Genomic DNA, 21,601 nt, shown 5'->3' on the forward strand with positions numbered 1-21,601 from the left:
TCAGTGCATGTGTCAGTGCATCAACTCTCGGCAGTCAATGTAAATATAATTCTAGGAGGATAGTAGATCTCTAAACACATATAATATATTCAAATCCATCTAAGTAGCCCTGCACTGAACGTTGTTTTATTGTATATAAGTACAGACTTCAATTGTTTCACAAATTCTAAGTAATTTCAGTGCATTTCAGTGCATAGTCATTATATTGTCAGCACATGTAAGTGCAGAAGTGCACATACATGCACTGACATGCACTGACATTTCTTGTTGCTAAGCCGCCTTTGCACTGCGGAATCAGTAGCTCATGAAACTGATCATTATCGATAATGGTTTCACAGTTCGCAGCAGTTTTTATCTTTCAACAATAAGTGGTTATCAATATCAGTTTTCTCGTGACTACAAGGTCTCTGTTGCTGCCAAAGTAGCGTAGTATTCTCAATCATACAAGAATTTAGTAACACACATTCGAAGCCTAATGACAATGTTGTACAAATCCACGTAAGAATTGACATGTTAGAATCTAGTTTGAAACCACAAATTCATCGCAGCTCTTGACAGAAACCGGTACATCGAATACTCCAAAGCCTGTGTATATATTATAGGTGAGTTTCAGCAGGAAGAGAATAAGTTGCGGAACGACTCTAACCCTGTGCTCCAGATGCCGAGGCACAATGCCACCTAACACACGAATTAGGCTCGAAGTAGGCCACCGAACCGGCTCTCATTATAGTAGGGGGACCACCTGGCGTAACCATATCCTCATACTGTATCTCTCCTGCGCCACAAGATATAAGCATAAACGCACATGGAGTCAATCAGTAAACCTTACATACCTTCAAGGATATGTATTACGCCGAAGCCTGGATACCTCATTACAAGCTGCGTTCCTTGGTGGCTAGTGAACAGCACGGGCAGGAGGTAGCGTGTCGCATCGCTCGCGTGTTCGTGATTTACAATGTCAGGGCGGGTGACGGACTTGGGAACGATAGGGTGGAGATTACCCTCATATTCGCTACGTGGGATGTGCTATTGCAATGTTAATATGGTAATGCTATAGCATGGTCTCGCACTACTCACTGCGGGCATCGTCTAACACGTAGAAGAAGCTGGCATTCACGGTGCGTTTTAGATTTCGCCTGAGACGGTCGTTTATATACAGGAGGGATATTGAAATAAGTATATCTACTAGTATCAACGATTAGATGTGCCCTATCACCACCTGCCGATTTTGATTTAACTATTGAGCAATTGAATGAGCAAAAGGTTATTAACCATTTTTCATATTCTGATTATCATCAATTGTATTCAAAGCTTTAGTTTAAACGACGGAGTCATTAATTGCGGGCCGGTTCTGTTACAGTTCACTATTACTTTGATGTTGCTTCTGAAATAATTTACCTCCGCAGCATAAAGTATACCATTTCTTTAAGCCAGGGTACTCTTGCTTAATGTGAAGCAATTTTTCCTTCCCGTTTTAGGTTGAATCTGTATAGTCTTAAATCACAATTGCAGACCAAACAATAATGCATGAGCATATCCCGACCTAATCGTTATCATTAAGATACAGTTTTTGACGCCATATTTTCTCCCATTCTTCCATTCTATCCAAATTTGCATATAATTCCCCGCCAACAGGTCTGGATGCCGCGCCAGTTCTACCTTTAAATTGAAGGCACGCGCCTCAAGGTCCGTGCGCTATCCAATTCAAGTGGAGCCTAAAAATCAACTTTAGCCGAAGTGTTCCGCCAGCACTCCGTGGTTTGTTTTGATTTGAAGCGTATCCGACACTTTGATCTTGAGGCAGCATACTATAAGTCTAATTTCTCTAGCAGCTCATTTATTAGCCAATAAAATGCTTTCGATTGTGAAGACACATCCAGATTTCTCGCGATCCGCCAAATCACCTACACAGGCTCTGAATCAATAGCAAACCGCAGTCCATACAAAAATCATACACGCTAAAGCATGAACATTCTTTGGAGCACAGCAGAATCAAAAAATGTATATATTAGATTGCAAAAGTCGGGATCAACCATCACATTATTCAATTTCTTCTGGTCGTGGAAATACTGTGTATACTGGCTTTCGTATCTCCTAAGTCCTGGCTCCTGTGAGAAACACAGACACTATTTTTGCTACAAATTATTTTATGAAAATTACATTCGTATTCCCCAAGTCTTCCCTAACAACTTTGTGTCATCCCGCTACAGCCCAAGCCGATGAATAAGCCACAGTTACATCACCATATGCTCCTTTGGACATCGGAAACGCGGCTGTGAAATACGGGCTCCAAGCTATGTCCCAGCTCGGGTACCACTGATCCTCTCCATAAAAATAAACAAGACGCCGAACCATCAACTTGACGCTGACCGTTTTAAGATTGTAGAAAATTGTTGGGGAAGATAAATGTTCATCCCATTGAGATATCTCCTGTCTTTCCTGTACCGCTGCTACGAGGTCGTCGTCCGGTGATGGGAAGGGAGCATGAAGGTAGCTGGTCATGGTTATGTCCAAGGCGAATCTCTCGAGAAGTGGAAGTGCTTCTTGTCCAAGGAAGGCGACAGGTGACATTTGTGGATTATCGTTGTCTATTGTCCTCGAGTATGCGATGTTGAGCTCTTTTAGATGCGACAAGTATGCGAAATAAATACGAGGTGTTCCGTCCTCGTCACCTGCTATAAATTTTGACCCATTCATTCGTACACAGCAAATTAACCATATAGTTAATGCAAGAGATAACGTACAGGAGAATAGACATTCTGCTTTGCGAAGTGTCAAAGACTCCAATGTCTTTGTGCTGTTCACTAAATCTGCAGCAAGGTCTGGAGACGTCACAGTTATTGAGAGCGTTGTCAAATGACAAAACATATGATGTGCTGTCAAATCTTGTCCGCCTATAATCAAGATCATATCTTCGAATGCCATATTGCTCGCATACCCTCCTGTAATTGCCAAGGATTTTAAAGGTACCGCGGCGTAACCCTCAGTGTAGAACCTCCGGTCCAGAAAAATACTGCCGTGAAAGGTTAAATGCTCGATGTTTGATCCAAGGATGATGTCAACGGGCAAGTAAGAAGGGTCGCTCACGTGGAGGTTGTTGAGGTATGATGCTGTGATCAACGATCTGAGGGCAACATCTAGTGCTGCATCCTCGGGCCACGTACAGGCCTCCAGCTTTAGTGTGCGAAGTGGAACAGACAGCATTGCCGCGTCGCGGAATAGATTATTGATGATTATAATTAGGGACCGCGAAACCTCGGACATGCCTCTCATGCTTCCATAATAGGACGACAGCTTCAGCGAAAATGAGGAGATAAACGTGTGTAACCCACGTAAAGTTGGGAATTGCCTGGAATCTGTGATAAGGCTGGCCAGCCCGTGTATGCGATGCATATCGCCTTCTTTTCGACGAGGCGGCTTTTCTAGAAACATGACTGAGGAGAAAGTTGCCGTATGCGCAACAGTGCGATAATGATGTGATAAAAGTGCAATAGAAGATGTTCCATTTGGATGTGATGGAGACTCCTGAACCGCTAGCTGTATAATGTAATCAATAATCTCAATAGGGAGGAAACCCGACATGATGTACGCGCGTGTGTGTATTGTTGCTACCAGAGTTGTACCACTTTATAACCTTGCAGCTCTAATTCCCAGGAATTGACATGATGTGACAGTGTCGGATCATATTGAAACTCACCTCCGCACCGTGTCCAACAGTAAGATCTATAAATACAGAAACTTATTTCTGGAATGTGAAAATTTAGCGCTTTGAATTGGCTGCTACTATTGAGGTTGAATCAAGCTCTGGTGGTCTGGTCATATCCACAGAAGATCCAGCTTGGCTAATGATTACATTCAAGACATTAAATCCAGTCCCATTCAAAACTTGTAGCCAGTATTGTATTTTTATTCGTCTTGAGGGGTTCATCGAAGCAGATCACAGCTCTTGACAGATATCGGGACAACGGAGTGCCAAAACACCGACACCGACGTCAATGTGCGACTTAGCGGCTCACAGACGCGTTGATTTTCTTTTCTCGGCTTGAATTACGTGTATGGGGATGTACTGGGATAGGTGGACGTTGGTTAGATTACAATCCTATACTACTGCAGTATACAATCAACCACCCAGCAGCACCACATCAAATATACTTTACAAAGTTTTCCAAAATTCAAATTCAAATTATCCTTTCATCCTGTACCCTTTCTTTCGTTCAATTAAAGCTTGGTTCCATCGCCGAATGCAATGACGAGTTCAGCACCTCCGGGGTCGGTGCGGACACCACCAAGGGTGGCTGGGCGACTCGGGTTTGTTCCGTAGCAGTCGGTGACAAGCTGGTTGAAGGTGCTCACACACGACGCGTTGCTGGCAAAGTTTCCAAAGAACCCGGCGGATTGGAATCCGAAAATAAGACGACCAGCGGAGGAGATACCAGGACCCGCAGCGTACTCGTTGCAGAATTGACTGGCGTCTGCGCGGCTGTGTGGCAGGATTGATTAATTACAGTCAAACAGTATATTTCATTGTAAGAGTATGCTTACAGGTCGGCCAAAGGGCCGTAGTTAGCAACGACTGGCGTGGCGGATGTCCAGCACCTGGACGTGGTTTGAGCTGCGACACCGCTCAGGGAGGCGGCGGCCATTGCCAATGTAGCGAAGACAGTCGAGAATTTCATGTTTAACCTGATCATTCGTCGATGATAATAAGCTAGGCGTCGCACAGAATAATAAATGAGGAAGCTTACTTTGTTGGTTATCAAGTTCAAGTTGGACTGATGGTGAAAGACCTCAATGGATTCACCTTTATATGTTTTTCCTTCCCAGTATACGCGTGTATTCTCAGTAGCTTTTCAATTGATTCCCGACTTAGGATAAATTTGTTTGGCAACTCTTTTGCTTCTAGCGAGGTTGTGCAATTCCGAATGTATTGGTAAAACTTGACCTTTACACTTGGACTATATACATTGTATTGTGTATTCAACTACAACCAGACTAACAGAATCGATTCACGCTTTGTGCACTGCCAGCGTCAAAAATATACTCAATAACAACAGAAACTCGTTTCTCTTTCGGTTCCGAAGTAATCATGTATACCACTGCGTGTCAATCGTAGCCCTGTAGATCAAACAAAATGGCGCTAGTGTTTAAAGACCTCGAAGCGTATACCACTATTTCGTCCTTACGGAACGTCGATCTGCAGCTGACATTCATTACCGACAGGATCTAGTCTTCTGTATATGTACTATGCCTCTTGCAGCATTTACTTTGTACTTTTTTGGAAACACCCATTCCATATGCTACTAAAGACGGACTGTTCCACGATTGGTCACAACATAGGTTGTTTCTAAGAATAGAGTAGGAACATGTGTTCTTGTTCACAGCTATTTAGTGTTATGGAAGCAGCGTGAGAACAGGCGAAGGGTAGTGCAGACAAAATATCTCTCTATTTGGATAATAGTATACTAATCTTTTGGGCGTTAAGCAGACTGGCACCCACGATGCAAAAAGGACCGAGATTTATGTCAATGGGTCCATGACAAACTAATCTTCCACTTGAGAAGAAAGGGAATTTCAGCCAGTGAATGAAATGAAAAAAATGCTTGAAAACGCCTTGGAGACATATGATGGTGTTTAATCCATGGATCGACTCTCCAGTAGACTCAAAGGCTTACCAAGGCTATGTGTCTTCCATGATGATGGGACTGCTTCTATGACATAACAGTGAACCTAGACTTAAAATGAGTCCTAGACGGAGTAATACAGTCATGATTGTCTAAGCGCCGCTAGAAGATCTTAGAACCCATCGAACGTGTGTTCTGGCCGGTTACCAAACAAAAAATTACAGAATCCAACGGGCTACCAAACCGTATAAAAGGGAGTCTGTTAACGTCGTTCACCATCAGTCCAACTTGAACTCGATAACTCACAAGGTAAGCTTTCTCCTTCTCATCATACGTGACAACCAGCTCATTAACTACATCGAAAAATTAGCTTAAACATGAAATTCTCGACTGTCCTCGCTACTCTTGCAATGGCCGCCACCTCCTTGAGCGGTGTCGCAGCTCAGACCACATCGAGGTGTTGGACATCCGCCACACCAGTTGCTGCTAACTATGGACCTCTGGCAGACTTGTAGGTTTCGTTATTCATGCATCCACACTTAATCATGTATTAACATGCTATTCCCTTCCCCTCAGACGCATTGATGCCGGAATTTTCTGCAACGAATACGCTGCGGGCCCTGGTATCTCCTCTGCTGGCCGCCTTATTTTCGGATTCCAATCCGCTGGGTTCTTTGGAAACTTTGCTAGCAACTCGTCGTGCTTGAGCACATTCAACCAACTCGTCACTGATTGCTACGGTACCAACCCGAGTCGCCCAGCTACCCTTGGCGGTGTCCGCACCGACCCTGGAGGCGCTGAACTCATCATTGCATTCGGTGATGGCACTAAGCTTTAATTAAACGAAACAAACGGTGACTACCAACATGGAATTTTGACTTGGAATTATGGGAAATTTGTAAAGTAAATCAATATTGTGATGTTGGGTGGTTGATTGTATACTTTAGTAGTATAAAATTGTAATCTAAAGGTCCCCCCGCGTCTCAACAAACATTAACCTGTGCAAATTCGTGCTCAAGGCCAACCCGCGAAGGACAGCAGTTCAAATTATCACTTCCAAAAAGTACAAACAATCGATGCAATACCGTACTTCCGGATGACTGTGTTTTTTCCATAGTTTACTGCAATCCATATGGGTGGTTGCACTTCTGCGTGACTTACTCTTTGAACACACAGTAAGGTGGGATATCAATATGTTGTTCCATGAGAACTTAAACATCCTCCATTAGGAAAGTGTAAAGATGTATGGAAAGAAGTGAGGAGCTTACGATGAGGTGCATTGTAGGAAATATGATATGTACCTGTGAGCTGATCAGTGATCAATCTCATCTCCGCAGATGTTTTTTTTTACCTGAAATTTGGATTGAACGACAAGGATTTGCGTTCAAAGTCGAAGTTCCCACAGTGGCCCGTGCGCGAGTACCGTGGGACAATGTTCAAGCGGAGTCTTAAACGACAACTTTGCGAACTCGGTGCGGTCAATGTTCGGTTGGTTCTTAAATCAAGAAAAGGCCCCCGTCGATATTGCTATTAATTTTATGCTTCATCCCCGATCTGTGGGTAGCCTGTGGCCCAATTTGTAGGTGCACTTTCCATCCTCTGTTTCGATTGCCGAACTTTAAAGGACATGCTGACCTATTAGGTTGCTTCAGGACAAGAATAAGGAGCAGAATCAACCAACTACCTGGTCCATACCACTTCCAAAATACACGATACCAAGTCATTTACCTCGAGCAACCTTCCACACAAAGCGATCTCGCCCTCCGGACCCGCCACATAGAGCGAAACATCCCAACAGGAGATGGTATAGGATAGTAGACTGCCGTAGGTCTTCCCTATATGGTATGTACTCGTTTTATCTTGTCCCTCCCCATTTCCAACTTCCCCTCACTTTCTTTACCACACACCTCGTCCCTAATCTGACGCAATCCATGTACCCGTTGAACCAGCCACACCACTTTGATCTCATGTATCTTCCACATTTATAAACACTCTCACTAATACACGTCCTCTCCGTGCTTCTGAAGTCTTCCCATCAAATCTCGAAGGTCCATGTGGGGTACGCAAGACGTCTGAGAACGGAATTGGTCAAGACAGACAAGTCCAAAACAGCTAAGACGAGATATTATTAGACACGCTATTAATATCTCCCGGCCGCCTCAACACAAACGACTCCGTAGTGGCTGAATACAGAATGGGGTTTTCAATGAGCAGGCGTAATTAGCATGTTAGTTTAGGATATACTATATTGTGTATAAAATTTTCGATCACTCAGGTACAGAAAGGTATATAAAGCCTCCCTGTACAGAGTGGTGGGAGTAGTTTACCTGAACTCAAAATCTATCCTTCGTCTCAAAACTCGTATTTATTGAGCTTAGAAAGCTCTTCGTCGATTATCGGATTGTATATTGTAATCGTATAATATACAATCAATCCCCGACAACTACTGAAATCCCTCACTCACACAGTTTCGTCTGTGTGATTTCGCTAACCGTCGACCGGCACTTTTCAAGTCGACCCTCGTTGAACTCGTTACAGTCCATTCCAACATCGATTCACTCTACGCCCTCGTTACCACACACCATCTCGACCATCGTTTCCTTTTCTCTCGACGGATTAAAGATACAACTCTGCTTTGTCCTTTACTTCTATAGCGTATCAATGTGGTCATTCTGAAATGGGGGATTCTTGCTCTGAGGAAGGTTGTCGCTGGTGGGCGGGCGAACGCAAGGACGGTTGTTTGATGGGAAGGTATGACCCTATTAAAATTAATGACACGTACATCGTTGCTGATTTTTCACCAGCTTTCCTATGCTTTTAACGCAGTTGAATCTATAGCGAGGCATATGTCTGTTGATACTATGTATGCGCATGGGGATGGGATGTATACCTTTGAAGGGTGAAGGTTTCTATGGTATGATACCCCCAGATGTATACCGACTTAACCTTGTCATCTCTCACTGAAGTCACGTTTATTCAGTGCTCTAGAGGACGATAGCTACTGCACCACGCGGTAAAATCATTCAGAGATTTGCTAGGTACAGGCATATACGTCACAGCAAAGCCTGTGGTACCTTTACTACCCCGGAACTCGACTTAAACAACTGGGCGTTTCGACCTGTAGCGTTGGAATAGAGGCGGGTACCAGAGAACGGGCGCGCGAAAGCGTGGTGGTTGACGGGTGGGTATGACATTAGAAAGTTCACGACCATATACAACATCGCTTACATCGTCTATAGCGAGGTACATGCCCCTGCATCATATGTAAGCGCAAGAAGAAACGTGTATATTCTTTCAAGCTACGCGAGACAAAGCATTGAAATTTCAAACATAATCTTTCAAACGGTTCATGCAATATACATCTTCAAATCCACGGCGAGCTTGCTATTGCTCCAATGCGACGAAATCATCGACGGATGTAATAGATACAGGGACATGCGCCACAGCGAATCCTGAGGGAAGCGACGTGAGTCTCATTTAACGGACTACGACTTGAAGCTTAAATAATGAATGGTCACTGACCCTTGACACCATTAGGCGATTTGCACGTCCAGCGGATGAGCGAGCCTTCTTCGACGTGCAGGATGCCTCCCTCGCGGAGCACAGTCGTATTCCCCGGGTTCTTCCGATCCTCATACTCAATCTCCCCTAACCAAAAAAAAAATGCGCTCATTAGCCTCACAACACATCTACCCTCAGAAACCAGAAAGGAAGGAACAATTTACCCTCAGTGACATAGTAGATGCAAGGGCCCGGGTACGTCGCCGTCATCTCCGCACCATTCTGGACATCCAAGACGGCAGGGAGGAGGTAGCTCTCTTTCCCTTTTGGCGGGTCATGATGCTCGACGGTCGGGTGGTTGAACGCCTTGGGCAGGTATTCATGTGGGCTTTGGATGTATTGCTCTTTGGCGACGTGCTACAATGAAATCATCATTTGTCAGGAGAGGAGGTTCAGAGTTGGAGAAGTAGGGCGAGGAGCGCTAGGAATATGGAGAGGTGCAAGGGACTCACGAATGGCATCGTGTGATTAATGATTGGAAATGGTTCAGAGATACGTGAGATATAGGGTTTGGATGGGATTTCATATCGATCCACATGTTTTATAGCGGACTTAGGAAACATCTAATGGTACTTCTGTGAAGGAGCATTTGTTCACGCAGGACGATACCATCGGAGACACACCGCCCATTGGTCAGTATCAAAAATGCTCAGCGGATCCTCAGTCATGATACCGCTGCGTGTACAGCCAGCTGATAAACGAGAGACCAATCATCATACGGCGCCTTCCTGTTGGAAATAGGGCTCGTGAGTCCCTCAATGGAAGCTCAAAATAGATGGCTGATTCGTTTGTGTTGATGGATTAGATTAGGGGTAAAAGTTTATCATCTATTCACTCGTCGTATGTTCCGAACTGGTGTAAGTTCAGGGTTGTTACAATCTTTGGTGATCTAGGGCGGGGAAGTGACTGTTTCGGCAGACTGTATTCAGGGTGGCCATTTTTGAGGCTCGATTATATGTGACAGGGTCTCCCTGAAAAACCCTTGTGGGCATGTTATGCCTGAACAGATGTCTTAGTTACCTCTGCTAAATGAAGGTGAGGTTTGTAATTTCTTCTCTTTCACAAACAGTGATCAATAAACGCAGAACAACAAACATATTCATTGATAGAATATTTTAATAGAGGGTCAGGGAATGGCTACATTAACACAAAATATCCTGTTGATATCTATTCCAGAGGCTTTAGACTCATAACTTGAAATGATTCCAATGGAGGCCGAATCGTTTTTAGTTCCGACTTTATCTATGGGACTTCTGTCTCCCATGCATCGACGGGCGGTTGAACCCCCCTCCTCCGAATCCATCATCACCAGTATCAGGGAACTCGAATTTCGCTCTACCAGCCATCCGGGCGGATGAGGTGTTTGAGATGCACCGATTGTGCACCCCGCCCGGCGCTCGCGTAGAGGATCAGGGAATGGATCGCGGCGTCGACGTGTTCTTTAACAACACTTGCGACACCATACGCCATTTTTGACGCATCCTGCACGTGGTGACCCCCCGAGGATTGGCTTGGCGGGTTGGACGATGGAGATGAGGGAGGTGGGATGTCCGACTAAAATTTTCCTCCTCTGGTGTGTAGGTAGATAGCCATCCATCGCCTCGCGAGCGCGCGAGGCGCTTATATCAACTCTATAATAGATGTTAACATTGTGTTGAAGGATATATTGATAGAAGGGAGACTTACTTGGGTAGTTGGGATAAACCTCCTGGAAAGATGCTTGTCTTTGACTAGCTGTTGTATCCAAGTAACTGTTTAACGGTCGATGCATTACGACGGTGCAAAAATGAGTTGCTTAGACTGGATGTGGTGGTATGCTCGATACTGGGGTGCGAGAGGGTGCGAGTATGAATGTGAATGTAGTCGGTTTTGTGCTGGTATTTATACCTTTATAACTCCCCTGTGGCACGGTGATTCGAAAGGCACTGGCACTGGACTGCGATGGAATGTCTACGAATTAGGAAATGTGGGCCTGTCGAAATCCGCCAACAGAGATGTCTTGGGGCCACTCATTTTCATTATTCATTTCGTGATTGGGCCACCATTGTTCAGTATTTTCCGTTATAGTCTGGGGTCACATCAGAGAATTGCGGTCGCTCTTATGGCATTGTCATACGTACCTTCATTGTTCGAAGCTACGAATCCGGTGGTCCACACAATACATAACTTCCTCACTGTCCTATTGCAAATGAGTGAAACGAGTGATTAAGTGGGCCACTCCTCAACTAAATCAGTATGCAAAGTACTATATTGAAGCCGTAATCGCTCCCCTTGTGCCTCTTCTCATACGCTTCTACACCGACGCTCTCACAACAGATTTCCAAGTTCAATTTCCCACAATGGTCTGTGCTCATGCAAACCGTGGGACATTGTTCAAACGGAGTCCTAAAGGACAACTCGGTCGTTCGATGAACGCTGCTGCCCTTGTGGTTGATTCTTAAAATTAAAGAGAAAACCCAGTCCTTTGGGGATCTACATCAAGATTACCTGAGACACATATCTGCCATTCGAAATTTTGGGGAGCCATCGCTGGCCTGTCATTCATCTCTGGCCCTCCTTGGTAGGCAGGCGCTCCATCCTTATTTCGATTGACGAATGTCGACAATCAGGCTGACCTATTTGGGAATCGTCAAGGCCATTGGCCTGAAATTCCCCCAAGCGACCTGCTCCACGGCCCTTCCAAACCCATTCATGCAACCTTCCATACACAGCTATCCATCCGACATATTAGAAAGATCATTCGTATAGTAGGAAAGAGACCCTCAGGGATGGGAGATGGTTCACTATCTGCGCTGGTCCGAAACGGGTATGTGATCCTTTGACTTAGTCCCTCCCCACTTCCGACTTCCCAATACTATCACTCAGTATCCCTTCCGGATCGGTCTTCATCGAATCACGCGTGGATCCAATTACACCTTTGAATACGGCCTCCTATCGCGTGGAGAGAAATCATAACGATCTCCGTTATTTGGCCCAACCCCTTTACCTACCTACAACGTTCCTGTGGCTCCATGGCATCATTCATCGACATTACACATACATCGTCACACGGCATTTCACTCTGTTTCACGGATGCGGTGAGTATCCCTGTTGCTTTGGTGTGTCTTACTTTATCCTTGTTTACCAGAGCCCTGACTGCTTGTCGTTCTGGGGGGAGAGTGACTAGAAACAGAAGGACGGGCGGATGGTGCTTTTGGAGCGCAGGTATGATACCGCTAAGGCCAAGGACAAGCGCCACGTCGCTGATATCACACTCAATTTTTAGTGCAGCCATGTGGCTACCTCCATAGCCAAGTAGGCCTACCTTGACATGATGTATGCGCATGCCGATGACAGATATATCCTTACAGAAAACGCTAGGCTCGTTGCGAATTTCTCCGTTGGGTATTTTTCATTAAATGCAGGTTATGTGCGATAGCTACTGGTCCGTGACGACGAAATCGTTGATGAATTTGACAGACACTGGGACATATGCTACACCAAATCCTGTATCGAGCGAAGTGAGCTGCAAAGCAGCAAAAGTAGTAAAATGTTTTCTGACCTTTGACACCAGTAGGTGATTTGCACATCCATCGGATAAGCGAGCCTTCCTCTACATGAATCACATCTCCCTTTCGCAGGACAGTAATATTCCCAGGGATTTTTGTGTCCTCATACTGTATTTCTCCTGTTAAAATGAAATAACCAACATCAACGTGCAGATATATGCCCAGGACACGGGAAGGGGACAAGTTTACCCTCGGTGACATAGTATATGCAAGGGCCGGGGTACCTCGCTGTGATTTCCGCCCCATTCTGCATTGCAAGGACGTCTGGGAGGAGGTAACTCTCCGTTCCATCTGCATGGTCATTGTGCTGAATTTTCGGGTGATGATACGCATTGGGCATATATTCATGTTTGTTTTCTACATAATGTTCCTTGGGAATGTGCTGGAACGATCTTCATTGTCAGAGCTGCAACGTGCGGAGGTGTTGAAGGACTCACGACGGGCATTGCACAAGCTTTGATAGTTCTTGGGAAATCCTGATATTGACCCACATGATATATAGCTGAAGTGTGTTCAGCTGAAGTCGGGAATGTTGGGGCGTTTCGTGATATTGGGCAGTGTGATATAGTCAGCTGCTCAAGTCAAACATAATGAAGTTGTGTTTCACAGGAGTTGAATGTCAAATGTTCTTGATCTAGGATATGTTTACTGATGACTCAATTCAAAAACACAGTGCTCAATAGCTATTAACATCCTTGAGTATATTTTCAACTCATATTCGGCTGCGTATGCAGTCAGCTGATACTGGATAGACACAAGGGTATACGCCACCCTTCTCATGATACCCGATTTTTTTTCGATGTATAATCACCCTTTCAGAACATAATTCTTGCAAAGAAAATTCTTGATACATTAATAGAGGGTTGAGGGATGCTTAAACCGTGATGTAACGACGTCGCGCTGTGAGCGCGTGCGCATGACGAAGTCCGCGTTCCCACGGCCTGCCGCGCACGGCATTGTCGAACAATTGACTTTACCCACGGTCTTACAGGTTGAACGGTACTCATACAATCTCATACAATTCGACTCGACATCCCTCAAGACGGTCTTGGTAGTCAATTGAATGCTATATTTACCACGAATATGCTAGAAATCAACCACTTCTCTCTGTCGTGAAGCAGTCGGCCCCATTTCCATGTCATAGGTCATTTCCCACGCTCATTTTCAGGCAAGCGCGGTCGACTTCGTCGAATTTTGCAAGATAGCGCATGTACACTGCTTTCAATCGTTTACATAAACTTTTATACTCAGAAATATACGCCATTTCTCTAAGTTCACAATGAACCGTAAAGCAACATAGGGAATGAGAACATAATATTGATTTGGGTGGATGCTCTCTCATGCCTGATGCCTGTCATAACTTGTCGATCTTGTGCTCCTGACATTGTCATGTGTGAGCAAAAGAGCATTGGGAAGCGGTGGCGGCGGAGAAGACTAGGAGGATCAAAGGTCGCGAAGATGGCAATGGAGGCCACTATACTACAGTAGTATATTGGCCCATTTAATCATTCCAGTGCCTAGAACAAGTGGCGATACCGTTCCAGTCTTCCTTATATTTACGCCACCCCACATGAATCAAGTCAACGCTCCGACGTGGACATTTATCCTGAAATCAATTTCAAAGCTCTGTGAAATCTTCATGATCGTTCACGGAGAGACTGGTTTATTTATGCGCAATTAGGGACAGGGTCAAAGAAACAAGGTGGTGTGATGAGCCCTAGAGGCGAGTTACGGAAGTCGTGGGTAGAGCCGTACACCGGGACTCTACAATGTAACTAATCCTTTTACTTATCGTCATTTTGCGCGATTACTTGGCGTTAGTGCGATTGCTCGAGCATAGGTGTGGCGGGAAGTGTAACACTCTGCCGAATAGGAGTGCTCAGCTGATGAGACGTCTAGGACCCGGTCAAAAGCATAGGGAACATATATTACTTTGAGAGTGAGCAAAGAAGGAGTGTTCTATAAAAGAGAGATTCCAGAGGCTAAACTTTCACCGAGCTTTAATTTTCAAGGCTTCCAGGTTTATAGCTACAATGCCAAAGGTTTGTCGCTTGACACGTCCGGTTGGTTGCACTCACCCCAAATTTTACGTGTTATATCAACAGCACGTCCCAGTACACCACTACGACAGCAATCCCTACGAGCTCGTTCCGAAGGGAATTATACACCCGGATGTAGAACACCACGACCATCCAGAGGATGCAGAACACTATCTCCTCCCTGTAGTATTTGCTCTCGAGGAAGGGGCAGTTGCGCATATCAAGTATCCCGGACCGGGGGTATACTTTTTTTCCCAGGGTTCGCTGCCCTCCCTAATTTTTTGATCCAAATTAATACTTGCTATTATTTCCGCTATAGGGGAAATAGAGTACGAGGATACCGCAAAGCCAGGGCATCATACTCTTTTGAAGCCAGGATCCGTGCTTCACATTGAGGATGGGTCAGTCATTCGTTGGCGGTGCAAATCGCCTTCCGGCGTGAAAGGTACAAGTGTTTTACGTTCCGCCACTACTCGCATGTGTCTGACATTATTGTCAACAGGGTTTGCTGCTTTCTACGTCCCAGTTTCTGTTAAGAGTTTGGACGAATTTGTGGTCCCGGAGTAATTTCGTGTAGTTGACATGAGTCGGTAATAGTTACCGCATGTACCATCATGAATATATACTTACACCAGGATATACGACGTATATAGCAGTTGGGTGTCAATTTAGTATCCCGGGTTCATGAAGTCAAGCAAGATCCAGTGTAGATGACATTATAGTATTTTAAGCCGTTACACATGTGCTATATCTAAGTTATGCATAGATCATATGAAGTAGATAACCAGAATAAGAGTCGATTCTAAGAACATCAAAGAACGCGAGTGTAGATGTCATTTTACGCCACACCTTATTGTATCTGTCTTTTCCCACTGTGTGATAGTCCCCTGAATATATCTGACTACGACAAGCGAGATTACCTCTCAAGAAATACCAATTTTAGAACTCCCTTCACTTCTACGACCGATGGACTAGAAATAGCAATCCAAACCAATGACAGACTTCCACGGGGCCGTGGACTTTGACCCCAACAGGATTTCCTCTCAGTTAAATAATTATGACAAAAGGATAGCACTACCATTATATTCAGAACCCCTAAATTCTTGTCAAACAACGATAATTGACGAGAGCAGAATCCAATCATCCATGTTCAGCTGAGTGTATTGAGTATCTAGACAGGGCCCATTTACTTACCGGAAGGGCACTGGAAAATGTCAGTGCAATGTCAGTGCGGTCAGTGCATGTCAGTGCATACCACAGTAATGTCAGTGCAATGTCAGTGCAGACTGCAGTGATGTCAGTGCAATGTCAGTGCATGTTTCCAATAATCTATAAGTTGGTCATGGTGTGTCAGTACATGCCTGTGCGTGCAGGGTTATGTTAGTGCATTGGTTAGTTCATCGTGATGGTGTGGTGGCAAAATTTGAACTTGTTAAATTGGGGCCGTGAGAAAGTTAACTTGGGGATGATTAAAGCATACGGTCTCGGAGTTTCTGGGTCAGGCATAGCTAAATAACAAGATATAGAAGTAAATATATATTCTCTACATTTTCAAGTAACAATCTGGTGTACTAAATCAAGCATAGATGTGGGAAGAATGAATGAATTGTATTGGAATCATTAATTAGGCGCCTCAGAGTATTCCACATCAGTAAAAGTACAACCCTACTTTCGGGCACTTTCATCGCTTTCTAAAGTGACGAAAGTGACAAAAGTGCGAAAGTGTTCAGGCTTGCAGCAAGCCAGCCCCCATTTTCATGCACAAGTCATTTCATCTTTCGAAAGATGCAAATGTGGCAAAAGTGGGCCTGAAAGATATCATACTTTGTGCAAGCTATCTAGCTCATGGGAAGATTCGAGCACCTTTCACGATGACCTTGAATGTCTTTTGGTAAAATAATTTTGATTGAAAATATGCGCTTTGCGCACTAGTAGATGGGATCGTACTAATTAACTAATCACTGTCATTATCGTTATCGAGAATAGAAAAGTCGGAAAGAGGTTCCTCGATGGCATCGGGGGCGGCTGGTGCTACTGGCTGGATTGTAATACTCTTGTGCCTACGTGTAGCCTTCATCGCACCCTGAATAATTTTCTCCCACCGCTTATCTGTAAGTTTCATAACTACACGCAGCAGATTGGACGTAGCTTTGCTTTCCTGAACCAATCCGGGTAGGAGTGTGGGATAGTTCTTTGGATCGCGTGTCAGATTGTCTCCCCAGTTGTCCTTTGAAAAGTCTCCCAATGGCCGCTGAATCTTCAGATGTTCGCCAGTAAGCCAGTGAGAGATAGCATGATGGGACTGACCGTAAAGTGTTAATAATGGTTGATAGCATGTAAAAGTTGTTGTAGATCACGTACCGCCTGAATAGCCATTATCAGCGCGCCTATCGGTTTGTCATCACGTCGAGCACTAGAATGGATTGCGGATATGCTGGAGTAATGGTAGGCGAGTGTCGATAATATGAGTGGATGCTGAAATATGCCCTAGTATATTAGAAAGAAAGACATCGGTTACAAATCTGATGCAAACGATTATAAATACTAGAAACAAAGGCTTGCCGTTGCGTTGATTTGGTCCTCCCCCTCCTCATAGCTTAAATAGTAGAAAGGACGACATTTGTAGTCGCCTGAGAGTGCCCATTTGCACCACTCTGCAATTCCAGATTTTGACCTATCTTCCATAGCTGGAATAATTGACTTCTCGAAACAAGTTACAGCTGTTTGTGCGAGTTTTGTACGCCAGTTATAGATATTATTTTCAACCTATCAATGGATCAGTCAAGTCCGCCCAAGATAATTACAGACGCACCAATTTGGTCACTACAGTCTTTAACCACCCTTCCAACGGTACTTCAGGAAACACTTTATGCCAAAGATCTAGTATTTGCTGCTCTGATGGACGCTCCCAAGGATTTATAATGCCAATTAGTTCACGGAGCATCGGAGAGAATTGCTCATCGTATGACAATCTCAGTTCAGACGGAAGATCGACTTTAGCACGAATTTCTTGTTTCCGTTTGAGCCTTGCATCCAATGAAGCGGGGGAAATATAAGTTGGTACAGATGTTGTGGCTACAACTTTGGCCAAGGAACGACCCGTAGACCCAGGATGTGGAGAGAACTATCAGAAGATAAGAGTAGTCAACGTGAGTCCAATTATTAGAGCTGCATTAGGTAATACACTACCTTTCCACGGGGATTTGATGCGTTGGCGCGCCTTTCAACCACCTCCCTTTCATCATCACTAATTCCATCCATAACCTCTACATCATCATCTTCTTCCTCGTTTACCTCCATATCACTGGCACCACTAGTACCACTAGCATTGGAACTAGGAGGAAGGCTTTCTATATCGGGTACAAGATCAAAACGTTCTTCGTATGTTTCTTCATTCCAATCATCACGTATGCCGCCAATGTTCGACTTTTTTAATTTCGCAGGTTTGCTTGAAAACATATGGTAAGAATCCATGTATGCGGCAGTCAATTTAACCCAAATACCTAGACTGTGTCACTCGCCCTTTCCGTTTGTTTCCTACCGATGGTTCTTGGGTATTTTCCGTCAATCGATAAGCATTCACCTGGTTTCTAAGCTTTCCTCGTTTGTCCTTCCGACTTCCCTTTGACTTTGTTTGGGACAGCTCAGTGTCATCGTCCAAACCTCCGCTGTCATCCAGGTCTGAGTCTTCAGACTCAACTTGACTATTATCAACGTATTCTTCATCAGTGCCACCACCCGATGAAATGTCACCCGACGTCAAAGGTGTGCCGCTAATTTCGTCGTAATCTTCACTCATTTCAATCAGCCTCTGTATACCTTGTGTATAGACACATACCTGGTAGACTCGAAGCGTTAGATTCTTGATGGGGTAAAGATTCAATGGAGCCTTTGGACGAGTGAGTTCTTGAGTTGGATATTACTTCCATACTATCACTGAAACAATCTTTTTTTAAATTTTCCTCTTCTTGAAGAAGCTGATCCTCGATGGCTGCCGCCTTTTGGATTGAAGTTTTGCGACGTGAGGCCAGTTTTTGCTGTTCGGCTTGTTGAGTTTTCTTTTCCTTTGCTACTTCTTCAGATGTTCGCTTGGGCCGTGGAGCATCCACAATCCCTGGGTTTTGATTGCGTACAAGACGAAGAGTTGAGCGACGGTCAGTGTTTTGCTCAGTAGCAGAGTGGAGTGGCTCATCTGATTGTGTCACTGTTGCATTGTTGACCCTTCTAGATGAACGTTGATTTGGACCTGAAAGGACTACAGGGTTCTTCTTTGGGGGCATTGATTAGGTGTTTCAAGCAATAAAGATGATGTTTACGATGTGAGCTGGTCAAATTTCAGATACCCGGTTTAGTTGTTGTGACATTGTCATTGTTTTTTTTTCAGGTCTTTGCTGGCACTTCAAACACACGTCCTAACGGTTTGAGTACAGCACCGTGGATGCTCTGGAGTTCGAGTCCTAGACATGGAAATACCGTATGACAAGCAATTCAGCAAATTTTTATTTGTAAACTAATCATAGTTTTGTCTTGATACAGTTTTTAATAGGATGCGGCGAAAGGGGAGGAATTGTGGGTCTGAAAGGTATATAGTAGTCGTCCTCTTCATGTTCTTGTTGGTAGTTGTAATGCCAGTCCAAGCTTCCACTTTCTGACCTGTTTTCTTCGGAATCGGATACATAGTTGTCAGATGTATTCCAGTCATCGTATGGCGGCATATGGTGCTATATTGCAAAGAGTAAATCGGTGAGTAAGGGTAAGGAAGCAAACGTGACATGCAATGTTAATGTAACGCCGTCCCGTCGATTTCTTTCTTTTTCCGCAACTTACTTATTGATTTTAATGCCTTCAAGAACTCGCAAAACTTTCCGAGCTGCTACTTTTCACTGCTCATATCCTGGATGTATCAAAACCTCAACAACATCGTGGGGAATACAGCAGCATTATACAAAAAAACATGTTGTTCCCGCCGCTCTCAAAGCTCAGCCTATAGTATCTCAATCTCCAACAAATTGCTCCTCTTCTTCACGTTCTCCCTCTCCAACACCACAACCCTGGTCCAACAACTTTTCACCTCGTCGCTTACCTCGCCGAACACCATCTGGGTCACCAAGCTTAAATCCAAGAAGTCCAAACCCATTGCCTAAGGCTACGCGTATTGATGTCCATCCAACAATTAATGGTTTGTTCTTTGTAGCTTTTTTTCTCCAAAAAATCTAGCTATAACTATATATGAATTGTCCAGGACGGCCGTGTGATCTGGCTGGCAACTATCTCCCACCAAAAACCAAACCACCACCCGTCGCATCTCACAACATTGATGATTTTACGCCTTTTGCAACTCGGATGGAATTCGAAATGGCTGAATTTTTATTTGTTGAAGAGGAAATGTCTGCAGCCAGAATAGATCGCCTTTCACAAATTTTAGGTGCCAATTATCCTAACCAAGACCCGCCGTTTGCGAATCACTCCGATCTCTATGCTTGCATTGATAGCATCAGACAAGGCAACATTCCCTGGACCTCGTTTTCAGTTACCTACAATGGAAAGCTACCGGAAGATGGTCCGATTCCTGATTGGATGAAACAAACATACGAAGTGTGGTTTCGAAATCCACTTCACGTTCTAGAGCAACAAATAGCCAATCCAACTTATGTGCAAAACATCGATTATGCTCCAAAGCGGTATTACAGGAATGGTAAACGCAGGTACCGAAATCTTATGTCGGGACAGTGGGTATGGCAGCAGGCAGTATGTTCGTTTATTATACTCTTTGACATTTTTTATTTACTCGACGGTACAGAACAAAATTGCGCAAGACATCAAATGTCACGGATCTATGTTTTGCCCAGTGGTTATTGGAAGTGACAAGACTACTGTCTCTGTGGCAACTGGACAGAATGACTTCTACCCACTGTATATGTCATTAGGAAATATTCATAACAAAATGCGACGAGCGCATAAAGATGGGGTCTCGCTAGTTGGATTTCTGGCTATTCCTAAAAGTATGTTCTTTTTTTATTAATGAACAGACATCTTTGCTTATACAGTTTTTCTTTAAAGCATCGCAGGAGTATAGTGATAGAGCTGACTTCCGAAAATTTCGTCGGCAATTGTTTCATACATCTCTAGAACACATCTTATCATCGCTTCGACCTCACATGTCTACGCCACGTGTAACCTTGTGTGGTGATGGCCATTACCGCCGCGTTATATATGGAATTGGCCCTTACATCGCAGACTATCCTGAGCAAGCTTTGCTTGCATGCATAGTTCAAGGCTGGTGTCCAAGGGGGGTCTAATTTGCAGGATTATTATTTCTACATGTAGCTAATTTTCTCTAAAGTACAGATGCACCTCTCATCCCGATGATTTAGATGTACCTAGTCCTCGTCGGTCACACGCGCATACTGAAACCCTTATGGATGGCTGTACATTAATAGAACTGTGGGATGATTATGGAATAGTGGGCGATCTACATGTGAGTGATTTTTCGCAAAATGTTCCACAAAATCTGAAGTTACTAACTAGTTTTTTAATAGCCTTTTACTTTGTCTTTTCCCCGAGCTGATATACATGAGCTTCTTGCCCCCGACCTACTTCACCAAATTATTAAGGGCACTTTTAAGGACCATTTGGTGGATTGGGTAACACAGTATATTAACCAACACCACGAGCCGCCACTGGCAAAGAAAATTTTAGCAGACATTGATCGATGGTATAAATTTTTGACTTGACTTGGCGGGTGAATGTTGAGTACTAATATTCAAAGAATTTTTTGCAGCATTGCAGTTACCCCTTCGTTTCCTGGTCTTTGTCATTTCTATCAGGGACG

General features: G+C 44.3%; 9 protein-coding genes across 9 annotated transcripts; 3 read left to right on the forward strand and 6 right to left on the reverse strand.

Annotated features, from left to right (window-relative positions):
• Positions 1-520: 520 nt before the first annotated feature.
• JR316_0011222 (uncharacterized protein) lies at positions 521-1,086 on the reverse strand (the record flags this gene model as incomplete). The annotated part of the gene is made up of 4 exons (XM_047896879.1): positions 521-585; positions 647-775; positions 834-1,026; positions 1,078-1,086. The coding sequence occupies 4 exons, from the start codon at positions 1,084-1,086 to the stop codon at positions 521-523; spliced, it is 396 nt and encodes a 131-aa protein (XP_047743288.1).
• A 1,110-nt stretch (positions 1,087-2,196) lies between these two features.
• Positions 2,197-3,582, reverse strand: JR316_0011223 (uncharacterized protein; the record flags this gene model as incomplete). The annotated part of the gene is made up of 1 exon (XM_047896880.1): positions 2,197-3,582. One exon carries the CDS (start codon positions 3,580-3,582, stop codon positions 2,197-2,199), a length of 1,386 nt encoding a protein of 461 aa, XP_047743289.1.
• Positions 3,583-4,218: 636 nt separating this feature from the next.
• Positions 4,219-4,691, reverse strand: JR316_0011224 (uncharacterized protein; the record flags this gene model as incomplete). Its single annotated transcript, XM_047896881.1, has 2 exons — positions 4,219-4,480; positions 4,543-4,691. The coding sequence occupies 2 exons, from the start codon at positions 4,689-4,691 to the stop codon at positions 4,219-4,221; spliced, it is 411 nt and encodes a 136-aa protein (XP_047743290.1).
• A 1,307-nt stretch (positions 4,692-5,998) lies between these two features.
• Positions 5,999-6,459, forward strand: JR316_0011225 (uncharacterized protein; the record flags this gene model as incomplete). The annotated part of the gene is made up of 2 exons (XM_047896882.1): positions 5,999-6,132; positions 6,198-6,459. 2 exons carry the CDS (start codon positions 5,999-6,001, stop codon positions 6,457-6,459), a joined length of 396 nt encoding a protein of 131 aa, XP_047743291.1.
• Positions 6,460-9,005: 2,546 nt separating this feature from the next.
• On the reverse strand, positions 9,006-9,643 carry JR316_0011226 (uncharacterized protein; the record flags this gene model as incomplete). The annotated part of the gene is made up of 4 exons (XM_047896883.1): positions 9,006-9,073; positions 9,144-9,269; positions 9,347-9,539; positions 9,635-9,643. The coding sequence occupies 4 exons, from the start codon at positions 9,641-9,643 to the stop codon at positions 9,006-9,008; spliced, it is 396 nt and encodes a 131-aa protein (XP_047743292.1).
• A 2,957-nt stretch (positions 9,644-12,600) lies between these two features.
• Positions 12,601-13,070, reverse strand: JR316_0011227 (uncharacterized protein; the record flags this gene model as incomplete). Its single annotated transcript, XM_047896884.1, has 3 exons — positions 12,601-12,668; positions 12,724-12,849; positions 12,920-13,070. The coding sequence occupies 3 exons, from the start codon at positions 13,068-13,070 to the stop codon at positions 12,601-12,603; spliced, it is 345 nt and encodes a 114-aa protein (XP_047743293.1).
• Positions 13,071-14,763: 1,693 nt separating this feature from the next.
• On the forward strand, positions 14,764-15,336 carry JR316_0011228 (uncharacterized protein; the record flags this gene model as incomplete). Its single annotated transcript, XM_047896885.1, has 4 exons — positions 14,764-14,772; positions 14,836-15,028; positions 15,089-15,214; positions 15,272-15,336. 4 exons carry the CDS (start codon positions 14,764-14,766, stop codon positions 15,334-15,336), a joined length of 393 nt encoding a protein of 130 aa, XP_047743294.1.
• A 1,387-nt stretch (positions 15,337-16,723) lies between these two features.
• JR316_0011229 (uncharacterized protein) lies at positions 16,724-19,049 on the reverse strand (the record flags this gene model as incomplete). The annotated part of the gene is made up of 7 exons (XM_047896886.1): positions 16,724-17,071; positions 17,131-17,256; positions 17,488-17,535; positions 17,582-17,893; positions 17,959-18,217; positions 18,273-18,558; positions 18,608-19,049. The coding sequence occupies 7 exons, from the start codon at positions 19,047-19,049 to the stop codon at positions 16,724-16,726; spliced, it is 1,821 nt and encodes a 606-aa protein (XP_047743295.1).
• Positions 19,050-19,474: 425 nt separating this feature from the next.
• JR316_0011230 (uncharacterized protein) lies at positions 19,475-21,068 on the forward strand (the record flags this gene model as incomplete). Its single annotated transcript, XM_047896887.1, has 5 exons — positions 19,475-19,512; positions 19,620-19,948; positions 20,012-20,517; positions 20,570-20,771; positions 20,830-21,068. 5 exons carry the CDS (start codon positions 19,475-19,477, stop codon positions 21,066-21,068), a joined length of 1,314 nt encoding a protein of 437 aa, XP_047743296.1.
• Positions 21,069-21,601: the final 533 nt, after the last annotated feature.

Source organism: Psilocybe cubensis, chromosome 11, assembly GCF_017499595.1.
Source record: "Psilocybe cubensis strain MGC-MH-2018 chromosome 11, whole genome shotgun sequence".
Lineage (NCBI taxonomy): Eukaryota > Fungi > Basidiomycota > Agaricomycetes > Agaricales > Agrocybaceae > Psilocybe > Psilocybe cubensis.